The sequence below is a fragment of the Sander vitreus genome, chromosome 24 (genome assembly GCF_031162955.1).
Source record: "Sander vitreus isolate 19-12246 chromosome 24, sanVit1, whole genome shotgun sequence".
Classification (NCBI taxonomy): Eukaryota; Metazoa; Chordata; class Actinopteri; order Perciformes; family Percidae; genus Sander; species Sander vitreus.
The window spans coordinates 9,214,099-9,231,661 of record NC_135878.1 but is presented as its reverse complement, the minus strand read 5'-3'; the positions used below and the strand labels follow the sequence as shown (position 1 = coordinate 9,231,661).

At 42.5% G+C, this 17,563-nt stretch overlaps 1 protein-coding gene across 1 annotated transcript in view; it reads left to right on the top strand.

The window, feature by feature from the left end:
* The window catches only part of spega (striated muscle enriched protein kinase a), a 48,656-nt gene that overhangs the window by 11,118 nt on the left and 19,975 nt on the right, over window positions 1-17,563 (top strand). Inside the window, exons 2-10 of the mRNA XM_078243703.1 lie at window positions 4,498-4,596; window positions 7,691-7,838; window positions 9,050-9,940; window positions 10,158-10,612; window positions 11,827-11,973; window positions 12,526-12,708; window positions 14,932-15,095; window positions 15,619-15,707; window positions 15,868-16,043. Coding sequence (XP_078099829.1) covers window positions 4,498-4,596; window positions 7,691-7,838; window positions 9,050-9,940; window positions 10,158-10,612; window positions 11,827-11,973; window positions 12,526-12,708; window positions 14,932-15,095; window positions 15,619-15,707; window positions 15,868-16,043 — 2,352 coding nt within the window. The remainder of the gene's footprint in view (window positions 1-4,497; window positions 4,597-7,690; window positions 7,839-9,049; window positions 9,941-10,157; window positions 10,613-11,826; window positions 11,974-12,525; window positions 12,709-14,931; window positions 15,096-15,618; window positions 15,708-15,867; window positions 16,044-17,563) is intronic.

Below are 17,563 nucleotides of genomic sequence, written 5' to 3'. Positions count from 1 at the left end.
CAGAGAGGGGGGGGGGGGGGTTGGACAAACCAGCTGAGAATTGCCCCTCTAAAGGCAACGTCTACGTCAGAGAGGGACGCTGTTCACATCAGCGGATACACACTCAGACACAAAGACACCTGGCTCCGGCTTATTTGCATCCTCTCGCTTTCTCCCCATCTTGCTGCCAGACTGGAGAGTAAACGCACCCACGCACAAAAGGCAGCTCAATCCCGTTTTGAATCTTGATTTATTAATTTTTTCCGTTTTTTTTAGTTTTTTTTTTTTAGATGCCACACCCTGGGCTTATTCGGTTTGGGTAAATTGGTTTGTGGGTTTTTGTGAGCTCATGCCACAGGTAATTTTGCACGCTTGACAGGAAGCACTACTTGAAGACATGAAGAAAATCTGGTCCAAGAAGAGATTTCAGGTGAGTTTGCTTCTTTTATGGAAAAGAACTGCATTTAATGATTGTGTTAACTAAAAACTAAATCTGGGTTGTTGTTTTTTTCATAGATATTAGTAGATTTATTTTTTTTTACATATTGGGATGTCATGCCACACCCTTTACCTGATAATGAGATGGAAATGTGTCAATTTGTAACATAACTGTGGTAAAAGAAACATTTTAAGAATATTGCGTAGGGAATGCATTGATTACAACCTAGCACCACTACTTTAGGCATTTAATTCAGTTGGGGATGTTTGCAGTTTTCCACGTTCTGTTATCGGTCGATAAACTGAGGGCAAGTCAGGACAACGTAACAGAGTCAGCTCAGGAAAACTGAAAAAAGTAAAAAAGTATTTCAGTACAGTATAAGCAATAAATATCATCTTGTAAGAACCTCATACTGAAACACTAAAAGAGGCACAATAATCCACTTTCCATCTTCAAACAGCCCAAATTTCTGCTCCATATTCTGTGTTGTCAAATGTGTATCTTGCACTGGAAGTCGTGGAAGTTTTGTCATATAATAAGTCATTCTTATAGCAGGCTTCACCAATTGGAAGCAGATGAAAAGTGTGTCAGTAGGCTACACTCCATGGAGACATGAGAATCAGGGCAGCCAGTCAGAATGGCTACGAAGTGAGCAAAGCAGGGGATAAAGCTGATTTCTGATGGTCGCGTTGCCTCTCTGAATTCTGCATCAATATCAAACCCTTGGGACATGCTCTTTTGCATCCAGCAGCAGATCTGTGTGAATTTATGCTGGTAGGATTTGGATTATTCCCATAGAATATTTTTGAAATATTTGCCAAAAACATCCTTTTCAAAAGGATGCCGTTTGTGGCTGGCGTTTGCTGATATGATTGCCTTGAGGCCATAACAATAGAAATCACGACAACGATGGAAGCTTCTAGTGGAGTCAAACGGCAGTTACCAACGGGCAACAGTTACACAAATTGCTTGACACAAAAACATTAACCAATGGGGAGTACGCAGCAAACGTGGGGGGAAATAAGTGTGAAATGAGTCATTTCAACTTCGCACTTTTGCTACTTTCGCTTTCCATCTGCTGCAAGCAGTGAGTCATTCTGAGGAGCTCTCCTTGGTGCTGATTGACAGACTGTCCAAGAAGCAGCTTTACCAACTGCTTTATCAGCAGCCAGGGACACTTATTGAAACATGGCCTGGAGAGTTTGTGAGATATTTATCATTTTAGACATGCATCTTTCTTATGGATGTGGCTGGGTGAGGATTCAATATTATTGATCTCAGCAGAATCTAATCCTGATATGATCATATCATTTTTTTATCATGATGTCAAATTGAGTTTTGTCTGATGTGATGCATAAGTGGAACAAGGTTTAGTGCATTGAATATCAGTTGAATTATTTTTGACCAGCTGATTAGTCAATCAAGACAAAGTAAATCTACTATTTTGATGCTCAATTAATAGTTTTACTCATTTTCTCAGCTTTTTAGTTGCAACCTTTCTTTGTCTCATGTCATAGTAAACCAAATGTATTTGGGTTTTGGACTGACAGAACGAGACATTTGAAGATCAGCTTGAACTTTAAGAATTTGTGACATAATTTTTTAAAAAAAGCTTCAAAATCAAGTTGACCTTTTGAGTTGGGATTATTTTGTCACACATACTGTTCCCATGGAATGTACCACTAGATGCCATTATGATATCTAATGTCTATTGCCATACAGTTCCCATACAGCCAATGCTATCATTATACCTTTTGGATAACATTTCTTCATATACAACGGTGATTTCAAAATGGTAACAAATTCTACTACAAACCCAGCACACTTTGTGCTACTTAGAGTTCAGGATGTGACAACAACAATACTTTTGGGTTAAAGGGACCTTTGCCATTTGCACTCTAGTGTTTTGTGTATAGCAGTATCTTTGGCTGTGTTTGCTGTTAAATAATGCATTGTACTTTGTATCTTGTTTCAGAGAACTGGGCATTCCACACGGACATTTGGCAGATTTACTCATGGTGTGTTGTCAGTATAAGTTTTACACTAATTCTATTATGTTGTAGTCTTGTTCTTTTCTGTTACAAATCTAAACTGCTGTAGCCTTGTGATTTTCTCAGGCCTCTTTTTCTGTTAGTTTGAGCCTTCAACAGCATGTGCTTCACTTTGATGTATTCCTCTAATAGCTCTTTTATATATGAAAGTTGCTGTTGTAAAACATTTATATTGCTTTAGTGTATTTTATCTATTTTTACTGCGTGACTGCTTACAACCAGAGTGTGCTTTATTAATGTGCATCCACCCCCACACAGCACTAGTTTTTGTAATCGCGTTGTTGCCTCTCTGCATAAAAGCCTCGAGTGAATAATGTGTGCCCTCGATGGTTTATGGCATAATATTTGGCAAATAATTTGCGCTCTCTGATCCAAGCCAAACCAGAGGCTTGCCGTACTCGACTCCAAATCATATTTACATTACGAAACAAGCCATACGCTGTGAAATATATCCCCCCCCCCCCCATGATTACATTGCTGAGTCCATTTCCCTCGCCCATGGTGTGCAAGCTATTTAACTTAATTTGACACAGATGGGTGGATCTACATACCCACACCCAGGAAAACGCACACATGCTGCTTGCAATGTAATTAGTTAATGGTCATTGTTCATGTTACATTGGCTTTTTTATCATCAGGCAGACCTTCTAGAATGATCTAATCAGGATCTGACTTGATGTGAGGCGCAATGAGGTGCAACCTATTTTGTGGTTGTCGTCGTCCTCCTTCACAAGCTCTCTAACCAGTAAACATATCTGTCAGCCTCGCAGCAGTTTGGCTGGTGATTTTAGACTCTAATGGGTACGAAGAGGATTGGTCGTGTGGGTGAGAGAGATGCTGGTTTCCATAGTAACGGTGCTCTCCCGTCTGCCCTCTCTTGCTGCCACTATGGAAGTGAAGTTTTCCGCTCCTGCCGAAAGCAAAGCTATGGTAAACCTGCCTGTCTTGATTCATCTTCTGCCCCCCTTTTTTTTTATTTTATTCTTTTTTCCATCCGCCCATCCGTCCCTCCTTAACTTCATCTGTTCAATGTGATCTCAGCCACAGAGATGTGGTTCCAGGTTGTTTATTGTGACCTTACTGTATTTGTGGTTTCTCACTTCCCTTCAATGTGTTTTCTGTTCTTTAATATTTAAGATTAACTTCCTTCGAGAAATCTGTACTGCATAATATTTTATTTGTCTACACCCATATTTGTCTCTTCCTTCTGATTTTGAATGTACCTTTTATAAAATCAAGACCACAATCAAATGGATGTTGTCCCTTTCTTTTTGTTGGCACGTATCACATTTTTGTGGTTTCTGTGACTGTATCTCCCATTTATTATAGCATTTTCTAAATGGTTGGCATTTCCTTCACTGCTGCACAGAAATATCTTGCCTTCATGTTGTTTCACTTATACTAGTCCTTTTTGAAAAGGTTACCCAGTAATCATTGCATCATTTTGACCTTTAGTCACATTTTAGTTTTAATTTGGAGTCATGGTGTGAAAATCAATACCTACTTTTCTGGCATCATATGCATTTTCTTAATATTTTGTGCTATTCTAATGCTTCATTGAATTGTAAATCTACTTTGGTTAAGTGGTGCTGGGGTTTAGGAAGGTGTAAGTAATAACATTTTTAAATCAAAGTAAAAAAAATGAACAGAACAAAGCGTAATGAAGTAAAATAAGCTCACTCTGCTGTTTTCTTACCAAAGTCAAAACGTATTGAGACCCGAGGAGAGAGCACCTATACATACTGCTCCTCTCCATGTATCAGCCAAGTATATTTATAAGCCAGAGCTGGCTTCATGTCACGCTCGAGCTTCAACCAATTACATTGCACTCTGGGGGCTCCCTCCACGGCTCTTTTCAGGGCCCATCAAACCCTGTGCCGCTAAACAAATGTGAAATGTCATTTACACTGGGATTCTATTGTTGTTTTGAGCCGCCTCTTCTCCTCCACCTTAATTTCTCTTTTCTGAATTTCCCCCTTCTTTCTCTAATATCTGTTTTTTTTTCTTTCTTTCTTCTCTTTATTTCAGACTCTGAGAACACAGAGGATGAGACCACAGAACCTCAGATGGAAACCAAAGAAGGGCCCGGGAGGCACCAAGACAAGGCTGGACGGAGAGGACCTTCAGGTATTTTAATCTAAAAATCTTGCCTACATTAGCTCTTTAAAACTGACATTTCAGCTTTTTTTTTTTCAATTTATATTTTTATAGTTGCAAACAGGCAATACTTGCAAAAAAAGATGTGAGGAGTGCACCATAGACATATTCTGTAGCTCTTTAAACCTTCATGAGGTGATAGTCAAATAATTTACTGCAGCACCAACATAGCTGCCAAAAACACACTTCTATGAAATTATGATTCAATGCGGATTGATAGATTTAATGGAGGGCTGTTATCAACTTGGCCCAAGACGAGCGTTGGATAAAATCCGATATGGCAGAATGCATGAATCCCCCATGGTGTGATGCAGCAATGTGACACACTGCCCTAGTTTCAGCAGGGAACCTGTCTCAGGTCTGGATCTCACTGTGAGACTGTTTTCTGCTAGATGAATGAGGTTGAAGCTAATGGCACCAATTATTTTACTATATTGTGTACTTGTGCTTTGCCAATTTTATTCAATTAGGACATAAATAGAGAGCATTAAGTTTAGATCGAGCTGTGTGTGTCAGAGCTGCACGTTTAAGTCATTTATTTTTAAGCAAGAGCAAAACATTTGCTTCTTCCAACTTCTCCAGTGTGAGGCTTTGCTGCTTCTCTCCGTTTTATATATTTGTATTGAGTATTTTATTAGCAGTTTGGTTGGTCAAACCTGGGAAACTGTGACAGGCATTATTAGTGTAGTCTCGCTTTGCCAGACCTTCCTCCACAGCGCTGAGGAGGAGGGTCTGGCTAGTCCACACAGCATTCCGGAATGGTGGGAAAAAACGTGCTCTGGCAATCCCGGAAGTGGAATGTCGTGGTTATAGACTAGTCAAAGTTCAATGTTGTTCAACTCTGATCTACAAAATTACATTTTCTGCCAACAGAAGCAAAGTTGCCCTGATGTGTCTTGTATTAAAAAAATCGAGGAGTCATTGTTTCTGGCGTATGTCCCATCAACCCATTTAGTCTAATATGACACTTAGACTAAAGCTGATTAAGCCTAAAGGCTGCTTTTCATTTTTGACAAGAAGAGGTCCAAAGAAATGTTTATCCACTCGATCATGATCTCTTAATGCAAAGAAAAATAATTTCCTTGAGTGGCAGGCAATACCCAATTACAACCTAATGAGTCTTTTTTTTCTGTCGGCATCGCACAGCTTAAAAAAGGATTCCCGACAGAGTATTTACTCATTTTGCTGAAGTGGTGTTGGTTCGACTGGCGTCACAGAACCTGCATGCCTTTAACACCCGTTCCTAACCAGGCAACAGGATGTCTGAATATAGATCAGAAATATTGACACCCTTCTCCTCTACCAGGGAGACATTTTAGATTCTTCCCTCGCTTGTACACAGTGTTTGCACTTTCTAAGCTTTCGTGTTGGCGGGCTGACTATGGCCTCATCACGTCCCTCCAGAGACAATCAAACGAAACAAAAAAAAAAAATAGAAAGAGAATATCAAATGAGGGAGGGGTGAGGTGATACATCATTTGTTCTCTTCAGGGAACCGATTCTGGCTGCCTCAGCTGCATGCAAACACTAGAATGCGGATGTTAACAAGATGCTTTTCCTTCCCAAATGATGCATTTCCGCAGAAGAATCAGCTCTGTGTCACTCCAGACGGACCTTGTTCGGATCCAGTGGACAATGTATGAGCAGGACTGTTTGTGAAAAGAACGATCTCCATTAGCGTCAAAACACAGCACTAAAAGCCTGTTCTGCTTCCAAGTAAAACGAAAGCTTCTGCAACACCTAACAGATGCGTTTTAGTGTGTAATGTGTTCCACAGTGGCCCCTCTGAAAAGATTTCTCATTGTGTTTTCTGCTTTAAGAGGAAGTGATGTAGGTTGTCTTCTGACTGTGGCGCTGAGTCAGGACCATTTGTGATTGCAGTAGGAGTCGGTCGTTTTATATCCCCCCAACACATCGCTGTTTCAAGGTTCGTCGTTAACGGAAGATGCTGACTGCTCTTTCTTTTCGCTGCCAAAGCACTCTTGCCTCCGTTGCTCATCACCAAAATGTCAATCATTACCTGATTTGCGATGGGGGAGGATCTCTTTAAGTGGTGCACGCTCCACAACGTCGCCCTTGCACGTTCTGTTTCATTTCCTGTTTTCAAACAATCAATAGACTCTTTTATCCATCTCACCGTGTTCCTGTACATCAGTACCATTTCCTACCAGCACAGGATTCTTGCTCTTTGTGTTGCTGACTCGTTCAGTTAATTAAAGAATCTTTCTTCACATGCTTTTTTTAGTTTGGATATAGCAAGGTATTGTACAAAATATAAGCCTTGATTATCCCTGCTTTCATTTACATGTTATGCTTACATTTGTTTTTCTTTAATTAAAAGGTGAAGAGAACAGTCTAAAGCAGAATGTTTAGAAATGAAAGTGTTTCCACCAGAGTGTAAGAGTGTTTCAATGATATTACATTTGCAAAAGGTTTGACACTTAACAAAAATGGACTTAAAAGTTTAATACACATGATCCATGATCCATCTCTCCACAATTGATAAAACAAATCTGACAATTAACTCACCTTTCAATTAACGCTATTGAAAAATTTTTTTTTGTCTGGTATTGAAGTTGATAGCTTTCTCTTACCATCCATCTCTCTTAAAGCATAACTGGTGATATTCTATAAGGGCCGAAAGCAACTATTAATTGATTCTACTATCCCAGCACTGCCTGTGTAGTCAACGCCTGATTATACAGTAACACACCAGTGAGCCACACTGTTGCACTGGTGTTCCTTAATTAATTGAACAATGAGCACAGGCACTGCAGTTTATTTCAGTCAATCCTACATACACCGTCTGCTGCTGTAAATACTCACTAGACCACCAAATGTGTATTAATCAACATCTTAGATTAGTCCCACAGAAATGCTCTAATAACTCCTGTTTGTCTAATGTTCACTAAAAACCACCTGTAAAAACTACAGCTGGCTGGTTTTTAGCAAAGGCTGTTTTAGGAAATTACTGAGTGTCTGTCTCTCTCTCTCTCTCTCTCTCTCTCTCTCTCTCTCTCTCTCTCTCTCTCTCTCTCTCTCTCTCTCTCTCTCTCTCTCTCAGTTGAGGGAGGCGGGATGATGGACTATAACCCAGACGCTTCAGATCGCAGAGCCACCCTACCTGGTGCCTATGACCCTGTAGTGGAGCGAGAGCTCCACGCTCTGGGCTCCCGCCCTCCGGGGCCCCACTTGGACCCAAACCCTGCCAGGCAAGCCCTCGGCGGGGCTCCCACTGAGGGAGCCCCCCCTGTCCGTCACCTGGGTGTGGAACCGCTGATCCGGGCGTCTCACGCTAACCTGGCACGGCCTGTTCAAGGGTCAGAGGAAAGTGTTTCTGTAGGCAGCGACTACTATGGGAGCATGTTCAGCCTCTACAGAGGGAGGACATTTTCTATGCCGCTATAGCACATGGCATTTTCTTTTTAGGATTCCACTATAAAACAAAAAAAGACTGGCCACAAAACCCCAAATTGCGATGAAAACTGACACATAAAACAAGACATTACATCCTCCATAGACCCAACTCGCAAAAATTGTACTCTGTATGTAATCCAAGTTACAAAAGCTATTCATTTTTTTTACTCTTATTTCTTATATTCAAGCTTTTTTTCATACAGTGTTTTTACTTCCCATTTTTATTTTGATGTCACACTTTCCTTCGACTCTGATTTTATTGCTGTGAGTGTGGTTTGGTTTCAATCTAACAATGATTACAGGTCTTAAAAAAATATAATTGGTAATATTTCTCCGAGCCATTAGAGAGGACACAATGGCACAGTCTGCTAATGTATTATTGAGCACTTTTGAAAACTGTGATTACTCTTTTTACCCACTGCATGTTTTCTAGAGCCACCCCTCACTTTTGGATCAACACCATATCTTTATAGGTCTGCTGTGGCATGCATGGGTTGCTGGCATTGATCCGAGCTAATAATAGCATGAATGTTGTCCCAAATTAATGATCATGTGATTCACAGCTTCTTTTTAAGCATGCCGTTTTTGTATTTGAAGTTAAAGCAGGGGTATTTTTTCTTGCCTTTTTGTAAGAGTTCATGTTGTAAATCTGCAACTTTGTTGCTGCTTAATGCCTATCATTTCCAATTATTAGTGTCTTAGGGTGTCTTCCACTTCACCACAGTTAGATTAAGTTCTTAACATTGTGTGAAATCTTAAAGTGGGCAACATTATTTTATACTTTTTTTTATCTGCCATTTCATTTTACACTGTCTGATGTGTTGCTCTCTGAAAATGAGATGCAAAGAGCACAGACAAAAAACAAGGAACTCACTGGTGAATATGAAAAAATAATTGACACAAATGGACTTTCATCTGCTTCTTTATTGCTTTTCCAACGCCTATGGCACCTGCACCAGAACTCTAACTTCACACCTCAATTTTCCCACAATCCTCCCACCTCTAGGAGTCAAGCTGCTGACAGATCACAGGGGCTCTCCTCCCCTGTCCCCCTGTCTTCTCCCCAGCCACCTCCCAGTTCGCACAATAACAACATCAGTACCCAAGCCCAAGACCCAGATAAAACCAAACCTTCAGATCCCCAATCATCGAAGACCGACCAGGCATCAAGTGTTAACAGTGTTGTCATGACACCCAAACTGGCTCGTGCTGGGCCTAAGATCTTTGACAAGGTCTGTGCTTTTGAGGTGCGAAGTGCCAGTGTGGATCTGCCAGGAGGAGTCAGATCTGGATCAGGATCTAGATTTGGGGGAGCAGCTTCCTGCGACTCAGACGACAGCGGAAAGAAAACAGGAGGCCCCAGCAAAGGGGAGGACCGCATCCTGCAGGGCGCAACCCAGAAGCGAGTAGTGTTCAAGCAACGGGCCTCTTCTTTGGAGGACAAGACGAGCTACTCCCAGAGGGTCCAGAGCTACCAGAGCAAGTTTGCCGAAGAGCTCCAGAGGATCAAGAAACTTGTGGGGAAACCGAGCTTGAAAAAGGCGTATTCCACTGAGCAACTGTCACAGAAAGAGAGGCTGACCACGGGCAAAATAGAGCCCATTCCTCCCCAAGTGGTTAAAAAGTTGGAGGCAAGGGAGCGAGCCCTGGAGGACAAAAAAGTTGAGGAGAGGGAAGGGGACAGCAGATTGCAGATTTCTCCACAGGCCCAAAGCAAAGGTCTGGGGAATCAAAGGAACAACCCTGAAAAGATGACACAGCCAGATTCGCAGGGGAAACCAGTGGATAGCTCATCACGAGGACGCACAGGGAAAGTCTCTGTTACCATGGAGACGGCACCAGTTCACCAGTTACCAGGGCAACCATTGCCAACAGCCACAAGGACAAGCCTCACCAGGTTTGGAGGAGATTATTTTTACTGATGAATTTGCTTGTTTTTAAAATCCTATGTATGTGTGTCTTTGGTAATTTTTTTTTTCTTTGTAGGATTAGTTATTTGTCGACAAAATTGAACTGGACACAAAATTGAAATTCATTTAACACTATTTATTCCAGACTTGTCAGTATTAAATAACGTATTTTTTTTTATTTATTTTTTTTGTCTTTGCACACAGGGAAACCCTACAAAGCTCTCCGGCAGCTGACAAAGACGCACTTGTTGCCATGTCTCAAAAATTCTCATCCCCCACCAGAGATCTGGGGATGGATTCAAATAGGGAGACAAAGATGGACAAGGAAGCAGATCATAGATCACCAAGCCCGAATGGGAAGAGAGCATCCCCAATAACCATGAGGGAACCAGGGTCCCAGTTCCCATCCAAGCCCCCCAGGCTCACCCCATCACCCACTCCTTCCATCAGCCCTCTCCTAAAAAGGAGGAAGGCGGAAGCGGGGCGGACGCCTCCAACCTTGAAAGTCAACATCCCCACCATCCTGGTGGAAGGTGAAGCCATGGAGACGGAATGTGCTGCAGACAGGAGCAACGAGAGAAGCAAGACCAGAAAGAGAGAGGGGAAAGTTCGCAAGAGCAAGCAAGGCCGTTCTGTTCAACCCAAGTCTCCAGAGGAAGGTAGGGTTAGGGTTACACATCGTATGATGATGATTGTTGATGATTGTCTTCGTTAAAAATCTAGATTATGCCAAAACTAGCAGAAGCCACCACAGATGTTTAAGCCAATGCACAACTGTGTAATGACGCAGTTCACTTAATGGCCACAAGCTGCTGGCTCCAGAAATATTTGGACTGCACCAAAGTCAATGAGAAAACTTCTCTCAAGACGAGTCTCTTGTCTTTGTGTTTTGTCTTTCTAGGTGGCTTTTATTTTTATTTTTTTATTTTTTTAGGGTTATAGAGAAGTATATTTTTGTGGTATGTTTGGCTTAATTGTCTCTCAGGCAATTTCATACAACAGTGGCTGCTGCTTGCATGACCAACCTGAACTCTACTGAACCCAAAATGTCACGTTCGAAATGTTCCGTTTAGATATCCAATGTCCATCTTTTTTCTGGATTTAGTGGACCCAACGTATGATCCACTTTCCTTTTAAGTATGTTGAGTAGTACTTCTTTTCTATTAACGTAAGTGAGTCGTTTCCAACCTACTGTAAGGGTGGGATCCTGCAAGATTCATTTGTGGGGTTATGAGATGATAAACTAATTAGGAAAGAGGATAAACTGTTGGCTAAATACTAAACTACAGTTGTTTTTTCTAATATTTGTCTTACATTTTTACATGCTTTTTTTTCCTACACTGGATAGTAAGGGTTAGTTAGGGATGGGGTTAAGTCTTTGGCTAATTTAAGATTATTTCAATTGAACACTGAGACAGTAAAAACTTTTTGCTTGAAGGGCTCACAGCTTATTAAAATGTCATGTTTGTTTATGGATCTTTGGTGACTTTTCAAGTTTTTAAGGGGCACAAGCCAAGCGGTTGGGAGGGCCGAGCCTAAGTATACCTACTGTAAAACAAAATTCCAATAGACTTATTAAAACCGTTTTAAAAATGACCGTAAAATATGTAAAGATGTATACTAGATCAAATGAACACAGTATCACTAAAAGCAGCAGCTACAGAGTGATCACTTCACACAAAACACAAATTTAGAAACAGATTTCAAACTGAACAAAATGTAGAACATGTATCTATTATGTTGTGAATGAATCCAATACACCGCAGGGCTCAGACTCAACTCATTTCCACATAGGCCATTAATGACTAATTTTGGGGCTTGACCCATTTCTGAAATCAGGCAGTCCCACATGAACTTGACCTGTTGTTTTCAGGGGGCTCATCTGATGACTCGTACCTGTCTGCTGATGAGGATCCAGCTGAGGGCCCGAGGTTTGAGAGGACTCTTGTGGACACCAAGGGACCCAGCGGCTCTGAGATCACACTGACATGCATTATCACAGGGAGTCCATCCCCTACAGGTACGACTGAAAACGCGCTTTATTGATTACGATGGCTCATTTTGTGTTTTTTGTGTCATTTTCGATTTTCTTTTTTGTATTTTATGTTTACATTTCTTTATTTTGGAAAATTAGGATTAAAAGTATATTGTGAAAAATAAGTTTTAAAAAGTCAATACAATACTACAACTCCTTAATACATTCCAGGTGACAATACGATTTTAAAAATGGCATTTGTTGCACCAATTACTGTAGCTGAATACAGGAATTTAGCTAACAAACGTTTACTTGATTTATGAATTACTTTTTTAAGATAACCAGCTGTTTTGCAATTTTTTTTTAATTCACTTTTTTTCATAGGACCGGGTTTGCTGAAAAGAAAAAGCAGTCGTTGGTAAAACGACGGTAAAAAAATCTAGGTCTTTTTTTAGTAAAAACCTGTATAATCCAAAACCAATGAGCTTTATTCATTCCTTCTCTTTGTAAGGTGGATTGTGCTGGATCCATTTTCTTCTGTGGGAGGTTTTATTATATTTGTCATCAGTGTAAATATGTTTTTCTCTGCCTTCTCAGTGACGTGGAGGAAGAATAATGTGGAGATACGAAGCGATGCCTTCCATGTGGTTAGGGCTGAGGGTGAGAGGCACAGTCTGGTGATAAAGCAGTTGAGGCCGAACAACGCAGGGTCATACTGCGTCACAGCTGTCAACACGGCGGGCAGAGCGTCCTGCAGCGCTACGCTCTTTATCCAATCAGGTGAGACAGCGATAGGAAGACGCGTAAAGTGATTTGCTGTTAGATTTGGTGTTACAGCGTCACATTCACAAACCCAAATTCAAATGAAGACGGAAATGAGGCACCTGAAAACGATGCTGTGCTTGGAATACATGAACATGTTGACTCACACACACAAATTGGCTGTAATCCACTGCCAGTCCTCCTCTGCCTGACATTCGGTCTTAATGACTACAAAGGCCTGCTAGAGCTCACCATCCCGACCGGAGCTCCTCGCAGCGATAGTTGCCATGACAACCCATTAATTCTTAAAGGCACTGAGCTCCCCTCGGTGCGGACTCAAAACACAGACCTGCCCCATCACACAAAGGTCTCCCGAGTCTTAAAGGCAGGCATGGCATTCAGAATTGGGAGTAAACAGAATCAATAATCCTTTTGGAAAAGGTTTCCATTAAAGATGTGCCTGCGGTGGATGTGTGTTTATATTGTAAGCTGTTTGTGAAAAGATTGTACCGCTCCCAGAGTGTTAATTCAGTTCATGTAAATGCAACCTGCACCAGTTTTGTCAACAAATGTAAGCATACACTTGTACAGTCTCACCAGCAGCACGGGGCCTGTGTTGCCATATTAGGCCAGTGGAGTCTAACTTGCAGGAGTATTTTTAGCCACCCTCTTGTTCTCTCGGGTAATTGCAGTCTGCTTTATGTCCCTGTGTGAGATTACTGCTGCAATCATGAGAGTTTTTCATCTCAATCTAGATTTCACGCTTTAGGAGTTGGAGTTGTCTAAATGTGCTGGGAGAAAGCGTGAGTCACTTTAGCTGGTTTGTTGGGAGTAGATTTTTGGCAGGGCAAGCCAACATAGAGGAAGAGAATGACTTCTAGGCTACAAAGCATGTCAAAACTCAATATGGTGAAGGAGATTAACACTGTATTCTGGTAATTACTGCATAAAAGATCAAAAACGTTTCCAGCTGGTTACACATTACACAATATCATCATCCACTATAGTAAAAAATTAATGAACCTACACAATATATAACTTTCCAGATGCTGTTGTGTGAGCTTCAGGATGTCAGGAATGTTAGAGACTATGGACATAACTGTGACGGGAAGCAGAGGAGAGAATAGAGGAAGGTTAGCTGGCTCGGACTGTGCAGCAGTTGTGTAAGAGTTGGCAGGTTTGTGTAAATACTCCCGGGACTTATCCCCTGGTGCACAGACGCCGCTCAGAGATGTGACTCTAGGTAGGTTATTTTGTTGTTTTACCTTTTTAATGTCAGCGTGATGACAGTTCATTAGAATACCTACCTACCTACCTAAACTGTCACAAATTGTGTTTTTCTGGAGGGAATCTCTTAATTTGAACGTTCAATTGCCGTAAGTCAGTGCTTACATAGGTTTGTATTGTATTGTATTTGTATTGTATTGTATTTTCTTGCATCGGCGCATGTGGACAGGCCTGTCTTCATCCATTCTGCTGTTGTTTTCTCCTCAGAAGAGGACATGTCTTAATTCTATTCCAAAGATGTTCATTCATTATGTACATTCATTTTCAGTTGTTACAGTGTTATCTGCTTATGCCAGATGTCTGAGGTTTAGGTTTTGCAGAGAAAGTGAAAAGCACAGACAAAAAGAAAGCGACAAGGCAGAAAGAGAAAGACAGAGGACTCTAAAGCGAGGTGCTGTAAGGTGGCAGTGTTTTATATTTCTCTATCCAGCTGTGAATTAATTCTGACTTTAGTAGAAGCTGCCAGGAGTCCAGACACAGTGTCTGCTCTGGAACTCCATGGGAATAAGCGAATGATTGGGTCAGGGATTAAGGGATTAATTCATTATCTGTTCAGTTACGGTCACTTCAGAGAGGTCGCTAGTGTGTGTGTGTGTGTGTGTGTGTGTGTGTGTGTGTGTGTGTGGCCCACTCATCTCTTAAATCACCGCTCTATGTTGCCAACTGCTCATCTTGGCAAAGACGGTCATCTCCAGAAAACAAAGACTAAACATTAGAGCCCTGACAGATTGTTCCTATCTAAAGGTTTAACGGGCCGCCCTTGTGGCATGTTAACCATATTTCAAAGAAATTTGCACTTAATTACACAAATTAAGAGGTGTGCAAATCAGAATGGACTTTTTCACAGACACAAGTAAAGGTGAATTAGATGACGCTGATGTTTGCTTGAAAGTCTATTATACTTATGGCCAGTATCGCTCTCCTTTTTTCTTTTTCTTTTTTTTTTTCTTCTAGAGCCAACCCACATGCAATGTGGGAAACCAGCCAGGGCCTTTGAAGTCAGTAGTCCGACCCAGTCAGATGAGGAGTACCTGAGCCCTCAGGAGGAGGCGATGGAGTTCGGGGACTCACCTGCTCCGAGTAAAAGAGTCCACTTCAAAGAACCTCCCTCATTTCAGGTAGGATTTAGGTAGGATTTAGTTTTTCAAATCTGTTCTTTAGGACTGACTGTCAACACTATGGATGCCGGGTTGCCACAAAACTGTGCTCATTTTCCCAGTACCGACCCAAAGCAGCATGCTACATCTAACTTCTTCATCACACCATTGTCAGAAAGAGAGGAAGAGGTTGATAAATGAACCCATTTTGGGCATTATCATGATATGTCACTTGAAAGACAGTTCTGAATCCAATTTAATCAACTGACTGAAACCCACTATAGAAATGCATGCCTGATCATAGATGGATGGATATATATATATATATATATATATATATATATATATATATATATATATATATATATAAAATATGGCCTATTGGCTTGAAAAGTGACTCACACACTTCACCAAAACAGAAATGTTCTGATGATCGATTAATAGACTTGTTTGTTTCAGCTCTAAATTAAAATGTGGTCTGATAGGGAACATCCTGAAACCTTAAAAGCATTTATACATAAGTATGTTGTGATCCTTTTGAAAGGTGTCACCATGGGACCAGGAGGTAACTCACGGTCAAGATGTCGTCATCTCAGCGAAGGTGGAAGGGCAGCCCAGACCCATGGTTTACTGGTAGGACATCTTTCCTAAAAGCTTCATTGCAGACAAACATCTTCGTAGATACCTGAATCTATTGTCTCAACCAAGGTCACTTACTGTTTCCTTGTCACCAAGGCCCTCTATTAAACACCTGAGTGTAAACCACTGTGACGGCCACTTTATATTGACCCAGGTTGAAGGACAGAGTCCCGGTGAAGACAGCGGGGCGCTTCGCTGTGCAAGAGACAGACGACGGCACCAGTGAAATGAAAATCAGCTCAGCTCAGAGGTCAGACGCAGGGCTTTACGTCTGCAAGATCACCAACCAGTACGGATCCGAGCAAGCGGAGTGCAGAGTGGTGGTCAGAGGTGAGTAGTGATGAATGAAATGGATCTTGTCTAGTTTAATCTAGTCTTGCATTGCCAGACCTTCCTCCACAGCGCGGCGGAGGTTTATCGGCATTTCTTTAAACCAGTCACAATCGTTTTGCGTGGTGCTAAGTGCCGAGCAGAGCCACGGTGTCGCTGCAAAATAGCCTCGGGAAGGAACTTGTTTTGGTGGAACACGTGTACGTTCCGGTCATACGCCTTCTCCAGATCCACAAAACACACGGGAGATACTGTGGGAGGTGCTGCGGGAGTACGGGGTGAGGGGGTCCCTTCTCAGGGCCATCCAATCTCTGTACGACCAAAGCGAGAGCTGTGTCCGGGTTCTCGGCAGTAAGTCGGACTCGTTTCAGGTGAGAGTTGGCCTCCGCCAGGGCTGCGCTTTGTCACCAATCCTGTTTGTAGTATTTATGGACAGGATATCGAGGCGTAGTCGGGGTGGAGAGGGGTTGCAGTTCGGTGGGCTGGGGATCTCATCGCTGCTTTTTGCAGATGATGTGGTCCTGATGGCATCATCGGCCTGTGACCTTCAGCACTCACTGGATCGGTTCGCAGCCGAGTGTGAAGCGGCTGGGATGAGGATCAGCACCTCTAAATCGGAGGCCATGGTTCTCAGCAGGAAACCGATGGAGTGCCTTCTCCAGGTAGGGAATGAGTCCTTACCCCAAGTGAAGGAGTTCAAGTACCTTGGGGTCTTGTTCGCGAGTGAGGGGACAATGGAGCGGGAGATTGGTCGGAGAATCGGCACAGCAGGTGCGGTATTACATTCAATTTATCGCACCGTTGTGACGAAAAGAGAGCTGAGCCAGAAGGCAAAGCTCTCAATCTACCGGTCAGTTTTTGTTCCTACCCTCACCTATGGTCATGAAGGCTGGGTCATGACCGAAAGAACAAGATCCAGGGTACAAGCGGCCGAAATGGGTTTTCTCAGGAGGGTAGCTGGCGTCTCCCTTAGAGATAGGGTGAGGAGCTCGGAGTAGAGCCGCTGCTCCTTTGCGTCGAAAGGAGCCAGTTGAGGTGGTTCGGGCATCTGGTAAGGATGCCCCCTGGGTGCCTCCCTAGGGAGGTGTTCCAGGCACGTCCAGCTGGGAGGAGGCCTCGGGGGAGACCCAGGACTAGGTGGAGGGATTATATCTCTAACCTGGCCTGGGAACGCCTCGGGATCCCCCAGTCGGAGCTGGTTAATGTGGCCCGGGAAAGGGAAGTTTGGGGTCCCCTGCTGGAGCTGCTACCCCCACGACCCGACCCCGGATAAGCGGATGAAGATGGATGGACGTGTACGTTCAAAGGTTGTTTTAGTCTAGCTAGCTGTCTGGATTTACCCTGCAGAGATCTGAGGAGCAGTTAACCATAGTCCTCAGAAATCCACCAGAGTTTAAAATCGCAACACAAAGAAGAGAAAGGTAACGGACATCCAGCTGAAAAGAGAGACATCCAGCGGAATTTCTGGCGGCAAGGGAGCAATCCCGGAAGTGGAACGTCGTGGATATAGACTAAATTTA